General features: G+C 36.6%; 1 protein-coding gene and 1 long non-coding RNA gene across 3 annotated transcripts in view; one reads left to right on the forward strand and one right to left on the reverse strand.

The window, feature by feature from the left end:
• Positions 1-1,466: 1,466 nt before the first annotated feature.
• On the reverse strand, positions 1,467-8,674 carry LOC112427353 (uncharacterized). The gene is made up of 2 exons (XR_003018881.2): positions 8,471-8,674; positions 1,467-8,298 (listed from the first exon to the last, which is right to left on the reverse strand). It is a non-coding gene; the product is annotated as an uncharacterized lncRNA (long non-coding RNA).
• A 34-nt stretch (positions 8,675-8,708) lies between these two features.
• LOC105485475 (diphthamide biosynthesis 5) overlaps positions 8,709-23,995 on the forward strand; it is a 42,273-nt gene continuing 26,986 nt past the window's right edge. Inside the window, exons 1-4 of one of the 2 annotated variants that reach the window (XM_011747873.2) lie at positions 8,709-8,832; positions 9,070-9,227; positions 12,210-12,334; positions 20,130-20,238. In XM_011747873.2, the coding sequence (XP_011746175.1) occupies positions 9,093-9,227; positions 12,210-12,334; positions 20,130-20,238 (369 nt within the window). In that variant the 5' untranslated portion in view covers positions 8,709-8,832; positions 9,070-9,092. The remainder of the gene's footprint in view (positions 8,833-9,069; positions 9,228-12,209; positions 12,335-20,129; positions 20,239-23,995) is intronic. The other variant, XM_011747872.3, reaches the window with a different exon arrangement.

Genomic DNA, 23,995 nt, shown 5'->3' on the forward strand with positions numbered 1-23,995 from the left:
ACTGTTTATATGTAGTATTACTTCATTTAATCATCATGATGGTCCTATAAGTGCCTTTATTATCTGTATTTTACAGGCAATATAACTAAGGGTTCAAGAATTTTCCTAAGGTCACATTGCTAGTAAGAGAAGCCAAAATTCAAATTCTGTAGTCTGACTCTAAAGCCCATGACATTATAGTCCAGGCTTTTAACCACTGCTATTCACTGCTTCTGCAATTGGTATGCATGGAGAAAACAGTATTTTTGATACCACTAATACTACTACTAATATTTTGATATAATAGGATTTCATCAAGTTTTAGTGAACACTAGAAGACAGGCAATAGCCAGAAGCAAAGATAAGATTAAAATAGAATCTGTATGAGTTTGAGTCTCAATCCCAATAAGTCTTTATCAGAATATGTAATGAGCTCTGATAGTAAGATGTAAAAATTGCTGGAAAAAAAAAAACAAACAATGCTACTAAAAGTATACAATAGAACATATTACTGCAAAACAAACAAAAGACCCTAATAAAATAAAGCAAAATGTAAGGAAATAAGATTAGGGTGAATCATATTCTATGACTACCCAGGATTTAGAAATACAAACCAAAATCACTCTGAGAAAATTAAATCTGTGAAAATTCTGCAACTTGATATAGATATCAGTTTAACTTTGGTTGAAAAAGTTTCTAGTTATCACGAAAAAAAATCACTGTACTTACAGTGAAGTACAGTCATGTGAAGAATAACTCAAGGTCTACACAGTTTATTAGTGTATAAAATTTAGTAACAACTTACATTTAAAAAAATTTATATTGGTTATGCTAATTTCCAGGTTTAAGAAATTACTGTATTGCTTGCAGTTTTATATCAAAATCTATTAAAGGAAGAAGGGTAGAAAAGGAGGAGGAAGGGAAAGACACTTTTTATTGGGGTTTTGAGTCATGAAACAAAGCAAAGGTCCACAAGTGTAAATAGCTTACATTGGCTAATTACTGGTCTAGTGCTCTTTCCATTCTAACCCCAAAGGAAGCTACTGAATCCTACAAGGTGACTTAGAAATCATCTAACTAAAAGCATTCATGTTCCTGATAGCAAAAACTGGTCCAAACCCACATAGTTACTGGCAGCAGAGGCAGAATGAGAAGTGGGTGTTCTGACAACAGGTATTCTCTCCAGGCAAAGCAATATATATATAATTTTTAAAGTATATTTTAATTATTTAAAAAAAATTTAGCACTTACTATGTTTCAGGCACTAAGTGCTTTTTATACATTAAAACATATTTCACACATATTTATTAGTGAATCTATTAAGCCCTCTTTAAAGGAAGTATCTTATTCACAAATGAATTTACTCAACTACAAGTATAGATTCCACATTTAAATATCACTGTGGTAGAAGAAATATTTTTGTCTTAAAAATAAATAAATTGACTTTGAAGAGGTTTCAATTAATAATGACTTTAAAAGCACTTCCATCCAATACAAAAAGTGATATTGATTTTATTCATATTGAAGAATAAAGAAAATAACTGAAAAATTAAATAACTGAAAATTTAAAATAACTGAAAAAAATTACATATGAGTCAATTGACACCATTAACCACCACAGAGCTGCAAATTAAAACCACAATGATATATCACTATACACCCACTAAAATTAAAAGGACTCACAACATCAAGTGTTGGCAAGGATACAGAGCAACTGGAACTTGCATCCATTTCTGGTGGGAATGTAAATAGTACAAACACTTTGAAAAACTGTTTGGCACAATGTGTTAAAGTGAAAACATATATCCTATAACTCAGCAATTCCAATTCCTAGGTAATATAACTCAACAGAAATGAATACTTAAACGTCTAACAAAAGACAAATACAACAATGTTCATAGCAGATTTATTCATATTAGCCCTTAACTGAAACTTAAACATCCATCAAAAATAAAGATAAATAGTAGTACATTCAAATAACAGAATTCTATTTAGCAAAGAATGAACGACTGCTACACAGAACATGGACGAGTAAAGCAGAGCCAAGGAAGCCAGATGCAAAAGGGTACATCTTATGTGGTTCCATGTATAAGAATAGCCAAAACTAATTTATAGTCAAATAGTGGTTCGGTTACTTTGGGGAGAGGAGGGCATTTACTGGGAGAGGACAAAAGGGAACCTTCTGGGATGCCAGAAATGTTCCATATCTTTATCAGAATAATGGGTACATGGTTATCCACATATGTAAAAACTCATCAAATTGTATACTTAAAATCTGGTGGACTCTGCTTTATGTAAGCTATATCCCATTTCTGTGATATTCATCCAGGTTGTTTCATGTAGCAGTAATTCACTCTTTTTGATTGCTGTATAGCATTGTATTATATGAATGTATCACAAAACACAATGATTATTTTTATTGTTGTTGGGCATCTAAAAAAGTTTTTTTAAAAAAGAATTCAGTTCCCAAATGAACATTTTCTCTGCTAACTAGCAGATTTTGTTTACTTAACTACTAAGAAGAAAAGTCCACTCACTTTTTTTTTTTTTTTTTTTTTTTTTTTGAGACAGGGTTTCACTCTGTCACCCAGGTTAGAGTGTGGTGATGTGATCATAGCTCATTGCAACCTCAAATTCCTGGGCTCAAGCAATCCTCCTGCCTCAAGCTCTGAGCAGCTGGGACTACAGGTACATGCCACCATGCCCAGCTAACTTTTTTATTTTTAGTAGAGACAAAATCTTGCTATGTTGGCCAGACTGGTCTCAAACTCCTGGGCTCAAGTGATTCTTCCTCCTCAGCCTCTGAAAGTGCTAGGATTATACAGCTGTAAACTACATTTGGCTCCATTTCCTTTAAGTTCTACTTTAAGTCTTAACAAATTGCCAGACAACATTTCTTTGGTGCCAAAAAAGTCTATAGTTGAACTCAGTGACAGAATAATTGAAATGAAGACAGTTTCTCTCATAGAATACCTCAGAGTATAATATTAAAATAATAATGTTTGCTTAAGAAGACTTTTGTCAATCAATAAACTATTTAGTGGATTGGTCTATAATTACTGAATTATGTAAATGATTCATAGAACTTTTGTGAATGGGGAAAAGAATGAGAACCAATCTAGGTGGACTTGACTTTCATATTATAATCTAACAGACGCTGTAGATAACTCTAAAATTAATTTCAAACTCTGTATCAATATTTGCCAATGTTTTCTGAGTCTTTACTAGTTGTCTGAAAGTATGCTAAGCCCTTTAGAAGTATTTTTTCATTTATCCTCACAATAATCCCATGAAAGATGTTACTATTATCCCTATTTTATAGAAGTAACTAAGGTTTAAAAAGGGAATGCAAGGAATACACCAAGTGGAAAGCCTAGACTAAAACATGGTCTGAATGACACCAAAATGTGAGATCTCAACCATCATAAAAAATCCCCTCTGCTCAGTTCTTCTCCTCAAGAAATTTATTTATAACTTATTACCAAGTGTAGATGTATACTCATTCATTCAATACATATTTACTGAGCATCAAACACTGTTCTAGCTGTTTGTTTCACATTAGAGCATAACATGGAAAAAAAAATCCTGCCTTTGTGGTGCTTATATTCTTAGGACATGGACAAAAAACATCATAATAAATAAGTAAATTATACAGTTGTCTTAGAAAGTGAGCAATGCTACAGGGGCAAATGGGCGGACAAAGTGATTAGAAATGTCGGTTGAAGTTTTACATAAGATAGCCCTCACTGAGGAAGTGAATTCTGAACAATGACTTCAAGGAAGTAGAGCCAGAGCCACACAGCTATCTGTAGGGGCCAGGGGGACGGAGACGAGGAGGTGAGGCTGGAGAACTAGGGGAGTGGTGTAGACAGTGAGGGTATGCATGTGTGGCTAATATACAGCCTGGTAGTTCGCTTTTTATGTTTTGGCTTTTGAATGAAAGGGAAACCGCTCCCCTTCTCCCACCAAATCTTGGCTAGTTTAGCTATATTTCCCTAAAAAAACTTAAAGGGACACTGTAGTTTTTTTAAGTGCAAAAAGAATTAACTATGTATCCCTGATTGAACCTTTTTAGCAACAGATTTTGCAGGAAGGAACTGCCATATACAAAAATGGGTTAGAAACACACAGAAAGTTTACACATACATGCACATACACACAGGCACTGATGGGAACATTCTGGGAGCTACTTTACACAAAAATGCAGGGCTCTAGGTGACTTCTTTATGACAGTCCATATTGTTACTCATTCAATCTATTAAACTAGGATGAATGACAATAAAAATTTCCACATTAGACACAGAAAATAGCTCTAGATTTGTTTACTATTTATGCATTTTACATCATATGATTAACATATAATGCGTGGATGAGTATTTAAAATCACTGAGTTTATAAAAAGTGACTTTTTCTCTAAGTAAACAAGTGTACAATAAAGTAACTTCAAATCTTTTGACCTTAGTAAATACAGGTCCTTATCCTAAAGCAATGCTATCTTTAATTATCACTTATTTGTGACTTGTTAGAAAATAATGACTATCAATCAATTCAGAGTCTGAGTTCTACAAATATTAATCAAGATTTCCTCTAACAAAGGCAATCTCTGGGAACATGTAGGTTAAAAGGCCAGCTTCAGAGTAAAATAATATTCTTTATTCACAGTAAGGTCAGATGGAGTTTAGTCAGTCGCCCTGATGTCTTCTTTTCAATAGACAAACTACTTAAACAGGACAATTGAAGGATGACTTCTCTTCAATGTAGGGTAATTATAACTTGTCCATAATGTAATGCAGTGACTCGACTATGTTATTACTTCAAAAAAGTAGCATATGATGTGTTTATGACAATAGAATGGAAAAGCCATCAGCATTAACTTCTTATGACTATCTGCATCTCTCTCACATTTTATGACTACTGCCTGTAGGTCTCAAATATAAGGAAGAATTTGCCAGTGAAAATGAGTTACTCGTAAAGGTTATAAAAATATCTTAAAGATCTTTCAGTAAAAGCATAAATGTTCACCCTCAGGGATGACTTGGCATCATCTGACCTGAAAGCAAGAATACAAAGTAGAAAACTCTTCAGGTCTAATCTATCCATGTTATTCTTGAAGCCAAAAAAGGCTAAAAATCTTTTTTCTTTTGTCCTATAATCACCCTTCTCTTTAACCATCACTCTCTCTTCTGCTAGACATGAGACTACAAATTTGCTGACATAAATGAATTTGTCCTCTAACTGCTTTCATTATCATTATAAAACTACAATATTTGTTAAAAACTAATTTGAAACCGTTTTACAGCAAAATTTTCAAAACCCAGCCTAAATTAGGTAAAGCAATGATATCATTTAATCAGCTATATGACCAGGTATGTTTTGTTAATCTATTACCTAGATGAGGAGTTTATGTTTCAAGCAAAATGTAATATGTGTATTGATGTCTACAACTTCCCTGGAAATGCATCAACAAATAAGAGGGGTTGATGTCTGGGTAAAAGGATGAGTAAGTGATAAAGCAAAAACAGCAAAATGTTAACAACTTTAGAACCTTGGAGGCGGCTATATGGGTGTTGACTGTGACATTGTTTCAGCTTTTTTATATGTTTGAAATTTTGCACAATAAATTGTTGGGGAAAATATTACCACATTTGAAACCCGTTTTAAATGGCAAGGGAGAAATGTCAAATCCCACAGAAGAATTCTGCAAAAACCAATAGGCAAGACTTTTGCAGCTTATGTTTGTTGAGCTGAGGGAAAAAAAAAAAAAAAAAAAAAAAAAAAAGATTACCATAATCCCTTTATCTGTCTAGCTCCAGAAAAGTACAAAAAATTTCCACTCTTATTGAGAAATAATGGCAGGTGAAAGCGTTGTTTGTTAAGAATTCTACGTGGTGAAACTAAGTTCCTCTGGCTAAATTTTGAAGCTTAAAAACAAATTATTACTGTTATTTCAGACAATGTTTCACTTCCTTGATTACCCAGAATAACTTTATTTCAATACAGATATATTTCCTGAAAGGAGATAAACCACACCTTCTTCGGATTACTTAATCATCCTTTTTGGCAGTGTCCTTTCGCTGTGAATCTATCTGAAAATATTATTTTTTTAAATCTGAAAATAAAAAACACAAATGATCAACACGTTGGAAAATGTGTTTACCTACTCAATAGCGTGCATATGAACTATATGTTTTGTGTGTTACAAGCCTTTCACTACAAATGACCTTCTAAAGTGGTACTGAGACAGGCATATTTATGTTTGATATTCCATTAATGACTTTTTGGTAGTTATTTAAAACATACCACCCTCTGTATTTAATAAAGATGGAAAAATATGTAACTCAGCTACTAGTGGATAATAATGATTTATGCAACAAACATTTAATACCTTATGTGCGAGGGATAGTGCTAAACCTTAAAGATGAGAATACAAATAAGATGCAGTCCCTGAATTGACTAAATCAAGAGTTTGGTGAAGAAGAAACACAAATGAACAAATATAAAATCTCATACATTGGTTAGTAAGTATATGTAGAGTAATACTGTAATAGAGGAGAAACCTAAATTAGCTTAGCGGGGTGAGGGTCTCTGGGAAGGCTTCCTGAGCTTGGTCTTAAAGAATGGGTATTAGTGATCTAGGCAGGAGAGAATGGGAGACAATATTCTATGATGACGCAGCAGCACAGAGGAACAAAGCAGCATATTGTGGGCAGAGAACTATAAGCAATTCAGTATTGCTGGAGAGAAAGCTCATGGTATGGAGTGGAGAGAGCTGATGCTAAAAAGGTAGGCAGTGGCCACACCATGAATGATCTTGTGGGGTATGTTAACAAACCTGGACTTTCTCTTGGTCTCAGAAGGATCTAAAAGGGGTGTGATATTTTCAGATTGTGTACCAACTATAACTCTCTGACTCCCTTGAGTGAAGGAGACATGATGATCAGCTACAAGAGTGACAAAATGAGGACCTGAAAACCAAGATGGTGACAGAGGGTATGGTTTCCATTGAGATATACAGGCAGACAGGACAGACTGGATGTAGGGGTGACTCCCAAGTGTCTGGCTGGGGTTAATCTGTTGATGACAATACTGTCCTCACCTACTCCCCCCTCCATCCAAGTAGCTAATATGGAAAGAAAAGCAAAATTGAAGGGGAAGGTTATGGATTCAATGTTGGAAGTGCTGAATATGACTCCGGGTTACCTAGGTGAAGATTTCCAGCAGAAAGTTAACAAGAAGCCAAGAGGGAGGAAGTCTGGATAGCAGGCTGAAATTTGAATCTGCAAAATATTAGAGACACTAGGAATTTTGAGAGAACAGCCAGTTTTTGGGGGGTTTTGTTTGTTTTACTTAAGCCATTTTAATAGGTGGGTAGTGGTAGCTCATTGTAATTTAAATTTTTATTTCCCTAATATCTAATGATGTTTAGGATCTTTTTTTGTTTGTTTAGGATCTTTTAAAATGATTATTTGTTGTGTATCTTCTTTGGTGTCTATTCAAATCTTTTGCCCATTTTTAAACAATGAGCTGTTTTATTATTGCTTTTTGAGTGCTCCTTATATATTCTCCACACAAGTCCTTCATCAGATACATGCTTTGTAAATATTTTCACAGCATGTGGCTTCAACAGTCTTCTGAAGAGCATAAATTTTTACTTTGTTGAAGTCCAATTTGTCAATTTTTTCTCATCATGCTTTTGGTCTAAGAAATATTTGCCTAAATAAGGTCACAAATATTTCCTCCTATGTTTTCTTCTGGTATAGGTTTAGGTTTTTCATTTACATCTACGATCCATTTTGAGTTTTTTGGGGCGTGTATGTGGTGTGAGGAATAGACCAACGTAATGAGAGGGGATAAAACCAGCCAGGAAGAGTTTATAGATAGGAAGTGCAAAAATGTGGATGGAACCTGGGAATGAAAAAAAGCCAAGATTCAAGGAAGCAGAGTTCGGCATTGTGGGGGAGGCAACAGGAAAATTCTGAGTAACCAGCACTGCCTGCTGAGAAAAGCAATGACAGCTGTCTTTTCAACTTGGATGAGGTCACCTTGGGAAGAGCATTTTCAGTCAAAACAAATCTTCTCTATTCATAATCACATGTAACCAACAGCTTTATAAGAATTCCCCCGGCAGAAACACTTGAGAGGTCTGAACTCCCTGAGCGCTATTAAAGGTCACTTCTTTAGGTACAGGAAGATCTGGGATTCCTGACACTGAGGGTGACCGAAGCATCCTTGGGGCACTCCAGGCATAAGGTCAAATCAGAAGCACACTCACTGCTAGGTTTGCCAATCTGACGCTTCACCAGAAGACACCTAGTTGAACTACAGGAGGATGAGAAGGGGGGATTAAAATCTGTGCACTCGGGAAAATCCGGGGACAAATCAGGAAAATCCTTCCCGCCCTTCCAGTTTCTGGAGAGGAGGAGTAGGACGCAAGGCCCCTCCACACTTTCTCCCACGTGGCTCCTCTCCGGCAAAGAGCTACTGCACTTACCCAGGCTTAGGAAGCGGGTGTTTAAGCCATGGGTTAGGGGGATCGTGAGCACGCCCGATCTTTTCCCTGAGGCAATGAAAGGGGTGCTTCACGGACTCCTCTCGGCCGACTGACCTTTCGCCGCCCTGCCCCAGCGGCCGACGGGTTTCTACCCGTGAAGCGGGGGCTCTAGTCTCCGCAGCCAGCTAGCGGCTAGCCCGGCCCCCTCCCGCTAGTCGTAAAGTGCAGTAAAGGCACCAGCATTTTGCGGCAGCGTAGGTGAGGCCGGCGGCGTGGGTCCTTGCGGTGCGTGGAGCCGGCGCTTTGGTAGTTCCTTCTGCGGAAAGACGGTAGTTTGGAATTTGGAAAGGCCAGGGAACTAGGTACGATTCTGTCTGCGGGTAATTGGCTGCTCCTAGGTTTGTGTAACAAGCGGTAAAAGTGGTAGGGTTGTTTAAAACCTCTTATCCCAGTCCTTAAGCGTGACATATGCTTCCCAAACCCCTCCTTGTGACTTGCCGCTTCTCTTGTGCTACTTTGGTTGTCACCTTCGTGTTCATCACTAGATTTTAGGTGTCCTCGGTGTAACTGACGGTTTTTCTGTCCACTTCGTCTTGCAGTCTCTCTTCTCCTGAAGTTTGAAATGCTTTATCTCATCGGCTTGGGCCTGGGAGATGCCAAGGACATCACAGTCAAGGGCCTGGAAGCTGTTAGACGCTGCAGTCGAGTGTATCTAGAAGCCTACACCTCAGTCCTGACTGTAGGGAAGGAAGCCTTGGTAGGTGCTGAGCGTTCCCCAGCCTCCTGGGAAGAAAGCTATCTAACATCTGATTTTCATACCCTAAGCTGAACAGAATTTTCAGGTCTGCTTGTTTAAACCCTTTGAAACGCATCCTTTGTTCATTAATGATCTGAGGAGCAGAAGAATGGAAATTATACACCAACCAAGTGACTTGGAAAATGAAAGTGTGCTTTGTCCTATTTTACAAGTCTAATTTTGTGGCTTTCTCCAGTAAATAGGAAAGCCATTTTATACTCTTGGGGGATAGTTATCAAAACCCCTTATTTCATGAGGTAGTCAAGAAATCCTTTCTGAGTTGAGTGCTAATGAGGTGCTGACACAGCCTTAATGAGTTGGTTATATATTCAGAAACCAAGCTGAAAGCTTCCTCCTTTGAAGTATGTCCATAGGGAATGGTGATTGCCTTTCTATATCATATCCAGAGAGATCTTACCTTAAATAGACTATCTCCCAATAAGGCTTATACTGATACACTTGTATACATTGAGTGAGCCTGGACTTAATATATACAAATGTATGAGTATACAGTTATATGAGTATACACTAAGTAACCAGAATATTTGTTAGTGTATTATACATTTAGTTGGCCCTCATAAGGGCCCAGTAAATTTGGGGGAAGGGTCAACTTCAGGTTCATTGTCAAACTCTAAGTAGAATGTAAATCAAATGATTAATACATATGTTATGGGAGAAGAGAGTAGATTTTTAGAATTGTCTTTGTCCTGTCTTCCAAACAAAAAATTGACTTAAAATTTTTAGGCCTTAGATTACTTTAACATTTGAAGAAGGAATTAAGAACTGCTAGTTGAATTGGCCATGCATTTAAATAAAAGTTGTGTGTAAAGACCAACTTTGATATATACATATACGTGGAGAGAGAGAGAGAAAGTAAGTCTTGCCCTGTTGCCCAGGCTGCGGTGTAGTGGTGCCATCATGGCTCACTGCAGCCTCAACCTCCTGGGCTCTAGTATCCTCCCACCTCAACCTCCTGAGTAGCTGGGACTACAGGTGGGTGCCACCATGCCCAGCTAACTTTTTTGTATTTTTTGTAGAGACAGGTTTTTGCCATGTTGACCAGGCTGGTCACAGGTTCCTGGACTCTAGCGATCCGCCTGCCTCAGCCTCCTCAAGTGCTGGGATTATATAGGCATGAACGACCACACCCAGCCTAAGACCAGCTTTCATTTAAAAAAATTTTTTTTCCTCATTTTTTCACTCTTAGGATAGAACCAAAATATCTAAGCTCAGAATGATAGAAATGTGCCTCTCTAATCAGTGATTAAGGAAAAGTAGAAGGAACTTAATACCATCAAGAAAAGAGAGACAAATAACAAAACAGCAGTTTGATAGAATGACATATCAGGGGATGGCATAGAGGAAAGTTTGGATAAAGTTATATCTTTGCTTTGTTACATGTTATTGTGACCTTGGACAAGTCCTTTAACTTTAGTGACTTTTCTAAATAGGGTAAAAACCACCTACTTTAGGTGTTGAGCATAGGTCTTAGCATAGGTTCTTAGCTATGGTACATGGCACAAAAGTGTTCAGAAATAGAAATTGTCAATGGTCACATTTCCAAACTTCTCTGAACCTCAGTTTCTTCATTTGTCAAGTGGGAATCCAAGCAGTTCTCCTGTCTCAGCCTCCTGAGTAGCTGGGATTACAGGCGTGTGCCATTGTGCCTGGCTAATTTTTGTATTTTTAGTAGAGATGAGATTTCACCATGTTGGCCAGGCTGGTCTCGAACTCCTGACCTCAGGTGATCCACCTGCCTCGGCCTCCAAAGTGCTGGGATTATAGGTGAGAGCCACTGCGCCCAGCCGAGGTCTGCCACTTTTGACCTCTACACTGTACTGTGTCTCTGTATTCTTAAGGATAGATAATAGCTACACAAAGTGTAACTTCACAGAACACCTACAGAGAAGGTAGGATTTAAGCAAAATGGTCAATGCTGGATCCTGCCCTACTTAATAATTTATTCATGTACTCCTTTGTTTGACAGATATCATTGAGTACCAGATACCACTGCACTACAGCAATCCTTATAACTTTTAATAACTCACTCAAAGTTCTCAGTATGTAAGAAACCGTATTATTTATCTATGCATCCAGTTTTACTCCATTTGAATTACTTATTACTTCTCAGGAAATCAGTTTTAAGATTCATGCCTCTTCATTTCTGTACTGGCTGATGAAATGAAAAAAAAAAAAATTCATGATCTTGCATAACAGCCTGTAACCACTATCAGATGACTACCAGCTTACTAGCTCACTCTCTACTGAATTTGTTCTCTAGAGTTGAGCTGTAGGGAATTAAATCACAAAGCAGTTTGTTTGCAAACTTCCTACATATTTAGAATTCAGTTATTGCTCCTGCAACTCTGCCTTTTTAGCAGAAACTAAGGAATATACTTTTAAATTACTATCTTCTGTATTTATGTAGGAATGTTCACTGGTTCTGTAAACAGCTAAATTTCTATTGTTTTTCATTGGTGCTGCCTTTTTTTTTTTAGCTGAGTTTACATATGTTTAACCACTGAAAATTTAATAAAAGCTAAACCACCATGTTTGTTTAAACTTATTGTTTAATATATTTATTCCATATTACATCATGTTTCTGAAGTAGGGCTCATGTGTGTACATATTCCGTATTCATCCTATAGTGTTCTACTTGGCCTTTAGAAACAAATTTAGAAATAAATTAAAAATGCAAAAAGCCTCAGATGTTTAGAGGTCTGTCTCCTTTGGGATATTAAGACAGCCCCAAAGACAGAGTTTAATTGCAACATGATATAAAGTACTGGCTCACTGATGAGTTGTATTGAACGATCTGTGTTTGGGTGGTTGCCAAGATATGCACCAGTCCCAAACAAACTATGTGTGTGTGTGTGTGTGTGTGTGTGTGTTAGAATGGTCACCTGCTGTCTTTTTATCTTGATATTGGACTTATATCTGTAGGAAGAGTTTTACGGAAGAAAATTGATTCTTGCTGATAGAGAAGAAGTGGAACAAGAAGCAGATAATATTTTAAAGGATGCTGATATCAGTGATGTTGCGTTCCTTGTGGTTGGCGATCCGTTTGGGTAAGTCAAGGCAGATAGTTTTGAGTTTTTAACTCATTTACTTTTTTTTAATCAGTAAGAATTATTCTATTGCATTTAAAACTTACCTGCCAGGAACTCTGTTTACTTAAGCTCTATCTAAAATGTTGTAGTTTAAACTTTCATGATCTTTGAGATTAATGAAGAAAAGCTACTTGGTAAATATATCATCATATGTATCACTGTATTATCAAGTGTCAACTGTAAAGTTTGTATCATTGCTTCTGCTGTTTTAGAAGGTCATGTAGGGCAACAAATGCCTTAACTGGTATATCATTATTAAATAGTTCATTACAGTTCATTACATTATCAAAAGTCACGCCTGCCATTTGCTGCTGATAATTTCAAGCATCTTTGACTTCTTTTGTCCTGGGTTTTTTTTTTTCCCTTTTGTAATCATCTACCATTTGGCAATACTGCCATCACTTTGCTTGCCTTGAATTTATCGTTTATCAAGTCTCTGATTTCAATTTATTATACCCATTGGGAACCCTGTTCTTTGTCATTACCATGAAGATGGGCTTCTACTGCCTAGTCAAGCATCATCAATCTCTAATGTCAAGTCAAACAGAAGAGTTTTTTGTCTACAGCTGGTTACCTGAGATTTATATCACAGATTTAAGGAACATAAGGACCATGTAAGACCTTGGAGGGGACTAGGAATTTAATTTAAATATAGTGGTAAACTTTTGCAGGATTCAAAGCAGAAAAAGTCAAAATCTGATTAGCATTAAAAGATCACTCTAAATGCTTAGGTAAATGGATTTCAGGGAGGCAGGAATGTTTTGGGTGGAAAAGAGAAAAAGATGGGAACATATTTAGAAGAAGAATGCCAAGATGGATGTGGTAGATAAGGAAAAGGAAAGGAGTAAATCTGACTCCCAGGATTCTAGCTTTATAAATGAGTGGTTGATAGTGTCACTTGAAAACTGGTAAATAACAGGATTTGGAGAAACAAGAATTGATTCTGGAAATATGTTAACTTTGAGATGTCAAGTAGGCAGTTAGCTGCTGCTAGATAAATGGCTTTCGAAGTCATCAGTATGTTTATGGTGTTTAAAGCTGGAGGAATGAGTAGAATCAGCTTAGGAGAGAAGAATGGGAAAAGAAGAGGACCTAGGATAGCCCTAGGAAACCTTGGAATTTCATCGTGTACCTAGAGCCAGAGGAGGAGGGAGAAAAAGCAAGAGAGTATGTTGTCACAGAAACCAGGAAAAGAGACTGTTTCAAAAAGGAAGGACTGAATAGCTTCAATATAATACTGAAAGTTTGACTGTAAGATGAGGATAGAAGTATGTGTATGAATTTAAAGACACGATGTTTGGAGTTGATTAGTGGTAGTTTTATGGAGGGGTTGGAACCTGAGCTGGGTCTGGCTAGGGTTCAACAGATAGAGATTATGGGGTGGGTCAGGAGAAAGGTAGAAGGAAGAATGCTCATATAAATGAAAAAACTGAGGTACAGAGAAAGTACCTTAATGTAATTGCTCCCATGCTCAAAAACCTTCAGTGACTTCTCATGACCTTAAATCTTGAAGTCTTTCTTTTTTCTCTAGCTACTCTAACTGCTATGCTAGAACCAAATTGTGCAACTTTCCATTTCATAAGTGTTTTATAATATTCTTCCCCCATTTCTTTGCTCAAGCTTTTTCCTTAAAACAGTTCTTCTCAGTTCCTAATTATACCTAATTGTACTATAAAATTAGTATACAGCTCAGATGCTACCTGTTTCATTCCTGTTTTATTCAGGAGTGCCTTTTTTTTTTTCATTTTAAACTCCTTTAATTTGCTGTTTCTCAGTGATTCATCATATATAACCTTGTGTTTAAATTCAGATTTAAGGAATATTTACTGTACTGCAGTTATTTTTTATTTAAGAGCAGATTATTGTTAGGATGTAATAGTTGAAAATGGCATGGTGGGGAATGTGTAATTTTAATTGGAATTTGAGTGGATTAAATGGAGGAGAAGTCAGGTAAGGAATATAGACGGCAGCAAGGCATTGAAATTCTTAGATATCAGCCAAAAATATCCCTTATTTAATTTTAAGACCCCTTCTTATTTAAATAAAATATATAAAAAGAGAAGATTGTTTAAGATGCTGAATCTTAAATTCTTTTTTTCAATATTTTTAAAATGGTAAAATGACACATGACAAAATGTGTCATTTTAACCATTTTGGTGTATAGTTCAGTGGCATGCTAAGTACATTCACATGGTTGTGCAATTATCAGCACTGTCCATCTCCAACAATATGAAGTTCTTGAAGACAATTAAAAGTCGTGGTAAAGTAAGTTCATATAGTCTCATCTTTGTTCTTCTACCCAGGTTATTGAAAGGAATATGGAAATAGATCACACAAAGAAAGTAAATGAGTCTAAAAAAATACTAAATTAATGGAACTTAATCATTATGATAGTTGACGGTCTCAAACATTCTATCCCTAAATCTCTGCATAAGAAGTCTTTATTAAACACACTGTTTCTAATGATGGTTCTGTTTTATTATTCCATTCTGTATTTCAATATGCTCTGTAACTATATTATTATAATGAATACATAATTTTTATCCCTATGTTGTATGCCTTTTCCTTAGTGGCATACATGTACAGATAATATGTCCTGATGTAGGCTGTGTGACTGCTTCCATTTCCATGTAATGAATGTGAACAGTGCTTGGCACCTAATAACTATAAAATCAATGTCAGCATTATTATTAGTCCATTTTTCTTCAATATAAATAAAGCTGTCACGTATAAATTTATGTATATAATACCTTCCTCCCTCCCACTTCTTTATCCCCATATTTTAGATTGTTTCCTTATGGTAGATCCTCCAAAATAGGTTTTTTTAGGAATAAAATATCAAAAAGTGTGGACATGGAGATTTTCTAGCAAAAAGCATATTGTCAATTATTTTTCAAAAGGATAGTGCCAATTGTTAGTGCTTCCATAGTTCATGAAAACATCATTTTCACTATATCATTGCAAACATTACTGAATTTCTGGACCACCAGCCATACTTACGTCAAAAAGGGAGGCACTATAACATTTAAAACAAACATACCGGCTGGTGCGGTGGCTCATGCTTGTAATCCCAGCACTTTGGGAGGCTGAGGTGGGTGGATTGCCCGAGCTCACGGGTTTGAAACCAGCCTGGGCAACATGGCAAAACCCCGTCTCTACTAAAAATACAAAAAATTAGCCAGGTGTGGTGACAGGTGCCTGTAATCCCAGCTACTCGGGAGGCTGAGGCAGAAGAATTGATTGAACCTGGGAGGTGGAGGTTGCAATGAGCTGAGATTGTGCCACTGCACTCCAGCCTGGGCAACAGAGCAAGACTCTGTCTCAAAAAAAAAAAAAAAAATCAAATTTTGTATATTCAAATTGGCCACCTTTGTGTACTTTTATCGATTCCATTAATCAAAACATTTTTGGGTCTCCTTTTTTGAAATTGCCTTTAGAACAATTTCAAGTAACAAGCATATTATTACAGATTTATTACTATTTCTGAGCATACATACATATACACATATATGATTTTAGATAGAGCCATATACCTAGAAATAGTAAATGTGTGTGTGTGTATGTATGTGTCTACTCATTTTAAATAAACTTGTGATAGAGATGTAATTTTGAACCAGATTTTCTTTTTCATGTACTTAAATAACTCACCAAGTAAGTAATTTAGTTTTCTTGACTCTTAATGTTAAGTAGTGAGATTCTGTTGAAGGTGATACTTAAAAAAATGCTTTATAATTGATATTCATGTTTTTTTTTAAAGCTTATTTGAAATCAAATTAATGATTATGTTTCATACTAGTTTTATTTTATGTATGTGATTAAAAACAAGCTTCCTTGGTGGGCATTTGTTAATATATATCTGACTGCTTCATGGGGTGAAAGCCCTTGATCTTCCTACTTGGTATGCACTGAGCAGTCGACAGGTTCTGCTTGTTTGCATGTGATTTCTCAGACATGCTAATGTTGCTTTACCCAGTAGGGCCTGGAATTTTTATCAAGAGGGAAAAATGTCTTTAAAATGCAGTTCTAAATTGATAAGGGGTTACATTTCACTGTGTTCATATTTATCTATATTCTCTCTTTACTCCAATCTACCTACTTATAATCTTGAGATTTATCTTAAAAAAGGAAAGACAGCAGGTCAGATATGCACACACATGTACATGTGCATACACACATCCTAATTATACACAGTAATCAAATGAAAACAGTTATAAATAAAATGACTGCTAGACAGGTATAAAATCCAATATTATATGAGATAGGACTCTCATGTAAAGACTGAGTGACAAGCTGTGAAAATTTATTCTCAGGCATACCTTGTTTTATTGTGTTTTGCTTTATTTCATTTCACATACATTGCATTTTTTAAAAAATTGAAGGTTTGTGGCAACTTTGCATTGAGCAATCCTGTTGGTGCCATTTTTTTCTGACAGCATGTTCTCACTTCCTGTCTCTGTGTCACATTTTGGCAATTATTGTGATATTTCAACCTTTTTCATTATTACATCTGTTAATGGTGATTTGTGATCAGTGATCTTTGATGTTACTATTGTGCTTTGGGTTGCCACAAACCAAGTGCATATAAAATGGTGAACTTAATTGATAAATGTTGTGTGTGTTCTGACTGCTCCCACCAACCAGCCATTCCCCCGACTCTCTCTCTGTCTCCTTGGGCCTCCCTTTTACCAGAGATACAACAATACTGAAGTTAGGCCAATTAGTAACCCTACAATGACCTCAAAGTGTTCAAATGAAAGAGTCACATGTCTCTCACTTTGAATCAAAAGCTAGAAATGATTAAGGTTAGTGAGGAAGACATATAGAAAGCCAAGAGGCTGGGTGCAGTGGCTCACACCTGTGATACCAGCATTTTGGGAGACTGAGGCAGGCAGATCACCTCAAATCAGTAGTTCAAGACCAGCCTGGCCAACATGGCAAAACCCCGTCTCTACTAAAAAATACAAAAATTAGCTGGGCATGGTGGCGGGTGCCTGTAATCCCAGCTACTCGGGAGGCTGAGGTAGGGAGAATTGCTTGAACCCGGGAGGTGGGGGTTGCAGTGAGCCAAGATTGCTCCACTGCACTCCAGCCTGGGTGACGTAGCGAGACTCTGTCTCAAAAAAGAAAGCCAAGATAGGCTGAAAACTAGGCCTTTTTCACCAAACAGCCAAGTTATGTATGCAAAGGAAAAGTTCTTTTTTTTTTTTTTTTTTTTTTTTGAGAAGGAGTCTCACTCTGTCGCCCAGGCTGGGGTGCAGTGGTGCGATCTCGGCTCACTGCAAGCTCCACCTCCCAGGTTCACGCCATTCTCCTGCCTCTGCCTCCCGAGTAGCTGGGACTACAGGCACCCGCCACCACACCCGGCTAACTTTTTGTATTTTTAGTAGAGATGAGGTTTCACTATGTTAGCCAGGATGGTCTTGATCTCCTGACCTCGTGATCCGTCTGCCTCGGCCTCCCAAAGTGCTGGGATTACAGGCGTGAGCCACCGTGCCCGGCCAGAAAAGTTCTTAAAGGAGATTAAAAGTGCTACTCTTAGAAATGCACAAATGATAAGGAAGTAAAACAGACTTATTGCTGATAGGGAGAAAGTTTTAGTATTCTGTATAGAAGATCAAACCTGCCACAATATTCCCTTAAGCTAAAGTCTAATCCAGGGCAAGGCCCGAACTCTTTTCAAGTCTGTGAAGGCTGACAGGGGTGAGGAAGCTACAGAAAAATAGTTCCAAGCTAGCCGAGATTGGTTTATGAAGTTGAAGGAAAAAAGTTGTCTCTATAACATAAATGTGTGAGCTTTTATGGATAACAAAATGTGGAAACAAGTTATCCAGAAGGTCTAGCTAAGATAACAGATTTTCAGTGTGGATGAAACAGCCTTCTATTGGAAGAGGATGCCTTGTAGGACTTTAATTGCTAGAGAGGAGAAGCGAATGCCAGACTTAAAAGGACTGGCTAACTCTTGGTAGGGCTAATGCAGCTGGTGACTCTAGGTTGAAGCCATTGCTCATATATATAACCTTATGAAAATCCTAGGGCCTGTAAGAATTAAGCTAAATCTGTTCTCCCTGTGTACTGTAAGTGGAACAAGAAAACCTGAATGACAGCACATCTGTTTACAGCATGGTTCACTGAATACTTTAAACTCACCCTTGAGACCTATTGCTCAAAAAAATAGATTTCTTTCAAAACATTATTGCTCATTGATAATGCACTTGGTCACCCAAGAGCTCAGGCAGTGTACAAGAAGATTACTGTTGTTTTTATGCCTGCTAACCCAACATCTATTCTACAGCTCATGGATCAAGGAGTAATTTTGACTTTCAAGTCTTTTTATTTAAGAAATACATTTTGTGAGGCTATAGCTGCCCTAGATAGTGATTTCTCTGATGAGTCTGGGCAAAGTAAATTGAAAAACTTCCAGAAGGGATTCACCATTCTAGATGTCATTTAAAATACTCATGATTCATGAGAGGAGGTAAAAATATCCACATTATTAGGAGTTTGGGAGAGGTTGATTCCAACCCTCATGAATGACTTTGAGGACTTCAAGACTTCATTGCAGGCAGTAACTGTAGATATGGTAGAAATAGCAAGAGAACTAGAATTAGAAGTGGAGTCTGAAGATACGACAGAATTACTCCAATCTTAGGATAAAACTTGAACAGATGAAGAGTTGCTTTTTAAGGACGGGCAAAGAAAGTGGTTTCATGAGATGAAATCTATTCTTGATGAAGATACTGTGAACATTGCTGAGATGACAACAAAGGATTTAGAATATTACATAAACTTAGTTGATTAGATTACTGGCAGGGTTTGAGAAGATCGGCTCCAATTCTGAAAGAGGTTCTACTGTGGGTAAAATGGTATCACACAACATTGCATACTACAGAGAAATCTTTCATGAAAGGAAAAGTCAATCAATGCAGCAGTTTTCATTGTTTTATTTTAAGAAATTGTCACAGCCACCCCCATCTTCAGCAACCACCACCCTGATCAGTTAGCAGCCATCAACATGGAGGCAAGACCATCCACTAGCAAGAAGATTACGACTCACTGAAGGCTCAGATGATTGTTAGCATTTTTTAGCAATAAAGTATTTTTAAACTAAGATGTGCACATTTTCTGGACATGATGCTATTACACACTTAACAGACTACAGTTTAGTATAAACATAACTTTTATATGTATAAGAAACTAAAATAATTAATGTGGCTGACTATATTTTGATATTTACATTATTGTGGTTATCTTGACCTAAACTTGCAGTATCTTCACGGTATATCTGTATATTCTGCCTTATATTTTAAATACAAAAACAAAGCCTTCAAAATAGAGCAGTGATTCTAGTTGTGCCCTTATTTAGAATTTTAGAGCAGTAATTTTAAGAATTTAAAAGGGCTCTGAGACCAAAGAGCTTAAGAATTGCTGCTCAAGAGTTAAGTTGCTGAGCTTATATTTCTTAGATGTCTTTTCAGGTATTTACAGGACAAAGGGCAAGTAAAGGTCCCTTTAAGTAGCTGCCAAGGCTGCTTTTGGAGTGTTATAGTAGCAACTCAACATTTTGAAGGGCAGGTTTAGTCTTGCATTTTCTTGCTAAAAAGCTCAGATGAAACCTTTATGCAGGCGTGTAGAAGAATTTGAAGAAATGCAGTGCTCCTATCTCTTTAATTGACATGAACTCAGGAAATATTATAGCTTTACTGTCTTGAAAGTGTTGTTTGCTTTAATCCAATCTAATCTTTTCTCACTACAGGGCTACAACACACAGTGATCTTGTCCTAAGAGCAACAAAGCTGGGAATTCCTTATAGAGTTATTCACAATGCCTCCATAATGAATGCTGTAGGCTGCTGTGGTTTACAGGTAATGCAACAAAGGAGGTTTTTCAGTGGAATTAAACAAAAAGGTTTTATTTTTCCACAAATTGAAAATACGTTTATTTGTATTTTATGAATCATAAAACATACTATTATTTGATACTAGACTACTTAGTATATACATATTCTGAATTTTTTAACACTAATTTTTTTATGCTAGGTTTTCCACCTTATTGGTGTAGAATATTTAGATTTAACTAGAAAATTGTTTTAACCTTATATCCAACTTGTACTTACATAAAAAGGAAAATATAAACTAATCCAAATGACTTACTCAGCATTGTCAAGGTCCATGATTTTTCATACAGTATTGTTTTGTGTGCTGTCAAGAGCATTGTGATGCTGCATTTCTTAATAGAATCAGTATAAAAGCTAAACGCCAGGGATGTAGGCTTTTAAACCGGATTTGCAGTTATTGATGTGTAAAGTTGGTCATTTTTGTGTCCAACAGTCTTGGTTCTAAGGGGTTAGAGTGCCCCACAATTGTTTCCAAGATTTACTTCTTAGCTACTGACATTCATTTTCCAAGCTTGGTGTTTGTATTCTGATGTTCACACATGGATAATCCATGACAACTATGACTGCTGCTTGGCTAACAGTGGTTTTAAGACATCATCGATTGTTAAGACATAGTCCTATTTTCAGATATATCGTAACAGGAAAACAACATGCATCTTAGAATCTATGAAATAAAGTATTCCCCAGTGTGTCTTCCTGAAACACATAATTTAAAAATAGATACTTTCAAGAAGATATGTTAGCATCAGGCACCAATTCTATGTCTATAGCTTTAGAGGACTATATTTTCTGTATGACTTGGAGAGAATAGTTCAATTTAATTGACTAATACTGGCTTTTTATGTCAAAATGTTGCCTGTGTTTGTGAAGAACTAGAGAAAAAGTATAAATGATTGACCTGACAGTATTCACCACTTGCTCTTAGTTGTTATGTTTAAATTAGCATGGAATTTTGCTATCTTTTTTGCCCAGAATGCATACTTTTAAAAAACCTTGCCCATTCAAGTCTTTTTTTACAATTTGAAACCCTTCTGAACATTTCTGTGTTGGAGTAAGTTGAATGCTGTTCATAAAACCATAAAGTGTTAGTGCTACAAAGAATGCTATAGGGATGGAGAAAATGATGCCAAAATATGTTCCCAAGGTCATTCAGGTAGGTGGTAGCATAGATGGAGCTAAAACTCTTGATCCCTAGTCCAGTATTCTTCCCTTCTGCGGGTGTCCAAGGGAGAGAAATCTTAGTTTCTGTTGCTGGTTGAGCCAATAAAGCCGCTTCCTCATCTCTCTTTTCTGCTTATCACTAGAGACAGAAACTAAAAACCAAGGCTTCAGGCTGCTAAAAGCCTAAAACACAACAAAACAGAAAAACAACCACAAAATAAGGCGGATTGGACAAACTCGTGACAGTGCTGCCTTTTAAGAATTGATAACTGATGGCTGGGCGCGGTGACTCACGCCTGTAATCCCAGCACTTTGGGAGGCCTAGGCGGGTGGATCACCTGAAGTCAGAAGTTCGAGACCAGCCTGGCCAACATGGTGAAACCCCGTCTCTACTAAAAATACAAAAATTAGCTAGGCGTGGTGGCAGGCACCTGTAATCCCAGCTTCTGGGGAGGCTGAGGCAGGAGAATCACCCCAGCACGCAAGGCGGAGATTGCAGTGAGCCGAGATGGCACCATTGCACTCCAGCCTGGGCGACAAGAATGAAAACTGCCTCTCAAAAAAAAAAAGAATTGATAAATGCTAGAAGAAAGAAAAAAAGGAGAGAAATTATCATTTGATAAATAAAGATGTGTAAACCTTAAGCTAATAGAACATACATTTTTATCATATTTCATATAATTTTATGTCTTGTAAAGAAAGTTAACTAGCCCTTTCTCCATCATATTTTGCTCTAAATTATAGCTATTTTAAATTATTTTTTTTGCTTCTTTTTTAAGCATAAAAATAGAACACATCCCTTGTAAATCTGTTTTATAAACTGGTTAAAACTAAACCTGGGTGATCCTGTCCTTCTGATCCTCTACATTGATAGACAAGTAAAGTGTAATTGTTCTTATGTCTAAAATGGGTGAAGGTATTTGAGTGGGAATTTACTGTGAGAATTAGCAGTCTTCATATAAGCACCTATAGTCATATCCATATATAATATATTATTTTTCAAAAAACTTTCTCACAATTGTGTGCGGGATTTCTCTAAACAGCCACACACCATTTTTACCCCAGCTTAGTTTTATTATCTAATCTGAATATGAAATGACTATTTGTGTGAGAAACAGGAGGTGCCTTTGTAGGTTCTGTCTTATATAGTGATGACATTTCCATGAGGATATACTTCTTGTACCACTGAAATTCATATCAGAAGAGGTAATTACTGATTCATTTTATACAGTTTTCTAATATAAAAAGCATTACAAATCATATGCATAACACTTAAATTTTAAAATAAATGTATAGATATCCTGCATAATGCAAGTACTTTGACAAAGTCTTCTTCCTTATAATAGCTGGCCTTTTTACTATTTGGACTAGTGCTTATGGAAGAAACCATAACCTAAATCTGTGGTTCTCAGACTTTAGTATTTATTAGAATCACCTGGAGGGCTTGTAAGACAGGTTGCTGGGCTTCATCTTCAGACTTTCTGATATAGTAGATCTGGGATGGGGTCTGATAATTTATATTTCTAACAAATTCTCAGATGATGCTGAACCTATTGCTACAGGTACCATACTTTGAGAACCACCAACCTAGACAAATTAAAAACTTAGAAAGTGAGAGAACTGTATTATCTTTCATTTGACATGGTAGGATTGGAAGAGTAGGTTTTTAATTCCCAGTATACACTTGTTAAATGTAGGCTGTTGAGAGGTTATCTTGCCATGCTCTCTTGCTCAATTTTTTAAAAGGGAAGTGAGAACCACTGTGAAAAGGCATTCTGTCATCTCCATGAAAGAGCTTTCCATGAGTTCAAAAACAGTCATCAAGTTATTGAACAGAAATATACTTTGGATGTTGTGACAAACCTGAACCATATATGCTTTCTAACGTCTTTGACTTAAAGAGTAGCAGTGTGAAATTTCTAACCTAGAAATAGGCAGACTTTTCAGCTATCAACATATCAACCCCCTTTGAACTATTCTGTTGTTTTTGTTGTTTTCTAAAGAAATAACATGCAGAGTTCAGAATCAACCACTGAGTATTTGTTCATTACCTTTGTAGTTTTATTAGCCAACAGAAAATTTTTGTTTATCACTATGATGGTAAAAATAGTTGTTTATCTAACACTCCTTCATACACACAGACATTCACATACACAGCCAGTTGATATGCACTTAGAGGCTTGCCATAAAATAAAATTATCTACCACAAACTCCATATTCTTGATGAAAAATTTCCTTGTAAAATAAAAAGTGTATTAGAGGCTTCTAAGTTAGACATCTTTAAAGAGAATAGTGATCCATTCATTCAACAAATACTGTTAACCTACTTATTTTTCTAAGTGCCTTTGGATACAGTAATAAACTTGACCAATAGAGTCCCTGCTCTCAAAGAGCTTCTGTTTTAGTGGGCAGAAGAGACAACAACAATAAAATGATAAATATTAGATATTGGTAAGTATAAGAAATTCAAGTAGACTGGAATTTAGAGAGTGACTAAGTCACTACTGAGGTCGGGGAGGTATCTCTAAGAAGGTGACATTTAAGATTAGATATGAATCAAGAAG

Source organism: Macaca nemestrina, chromosome 1, assembly GCF_043159975.1.
Source record: "Macaca nemestrina isolate mMacNem1 chromosome 1, mMacNem.hap1, whole genome shotgun sequence".
NCBI lineage: Eukaryota > Metazoa > Chordata > Mammalia > Primates > Cercopithecidae > Macaca > Macaca nemestrina.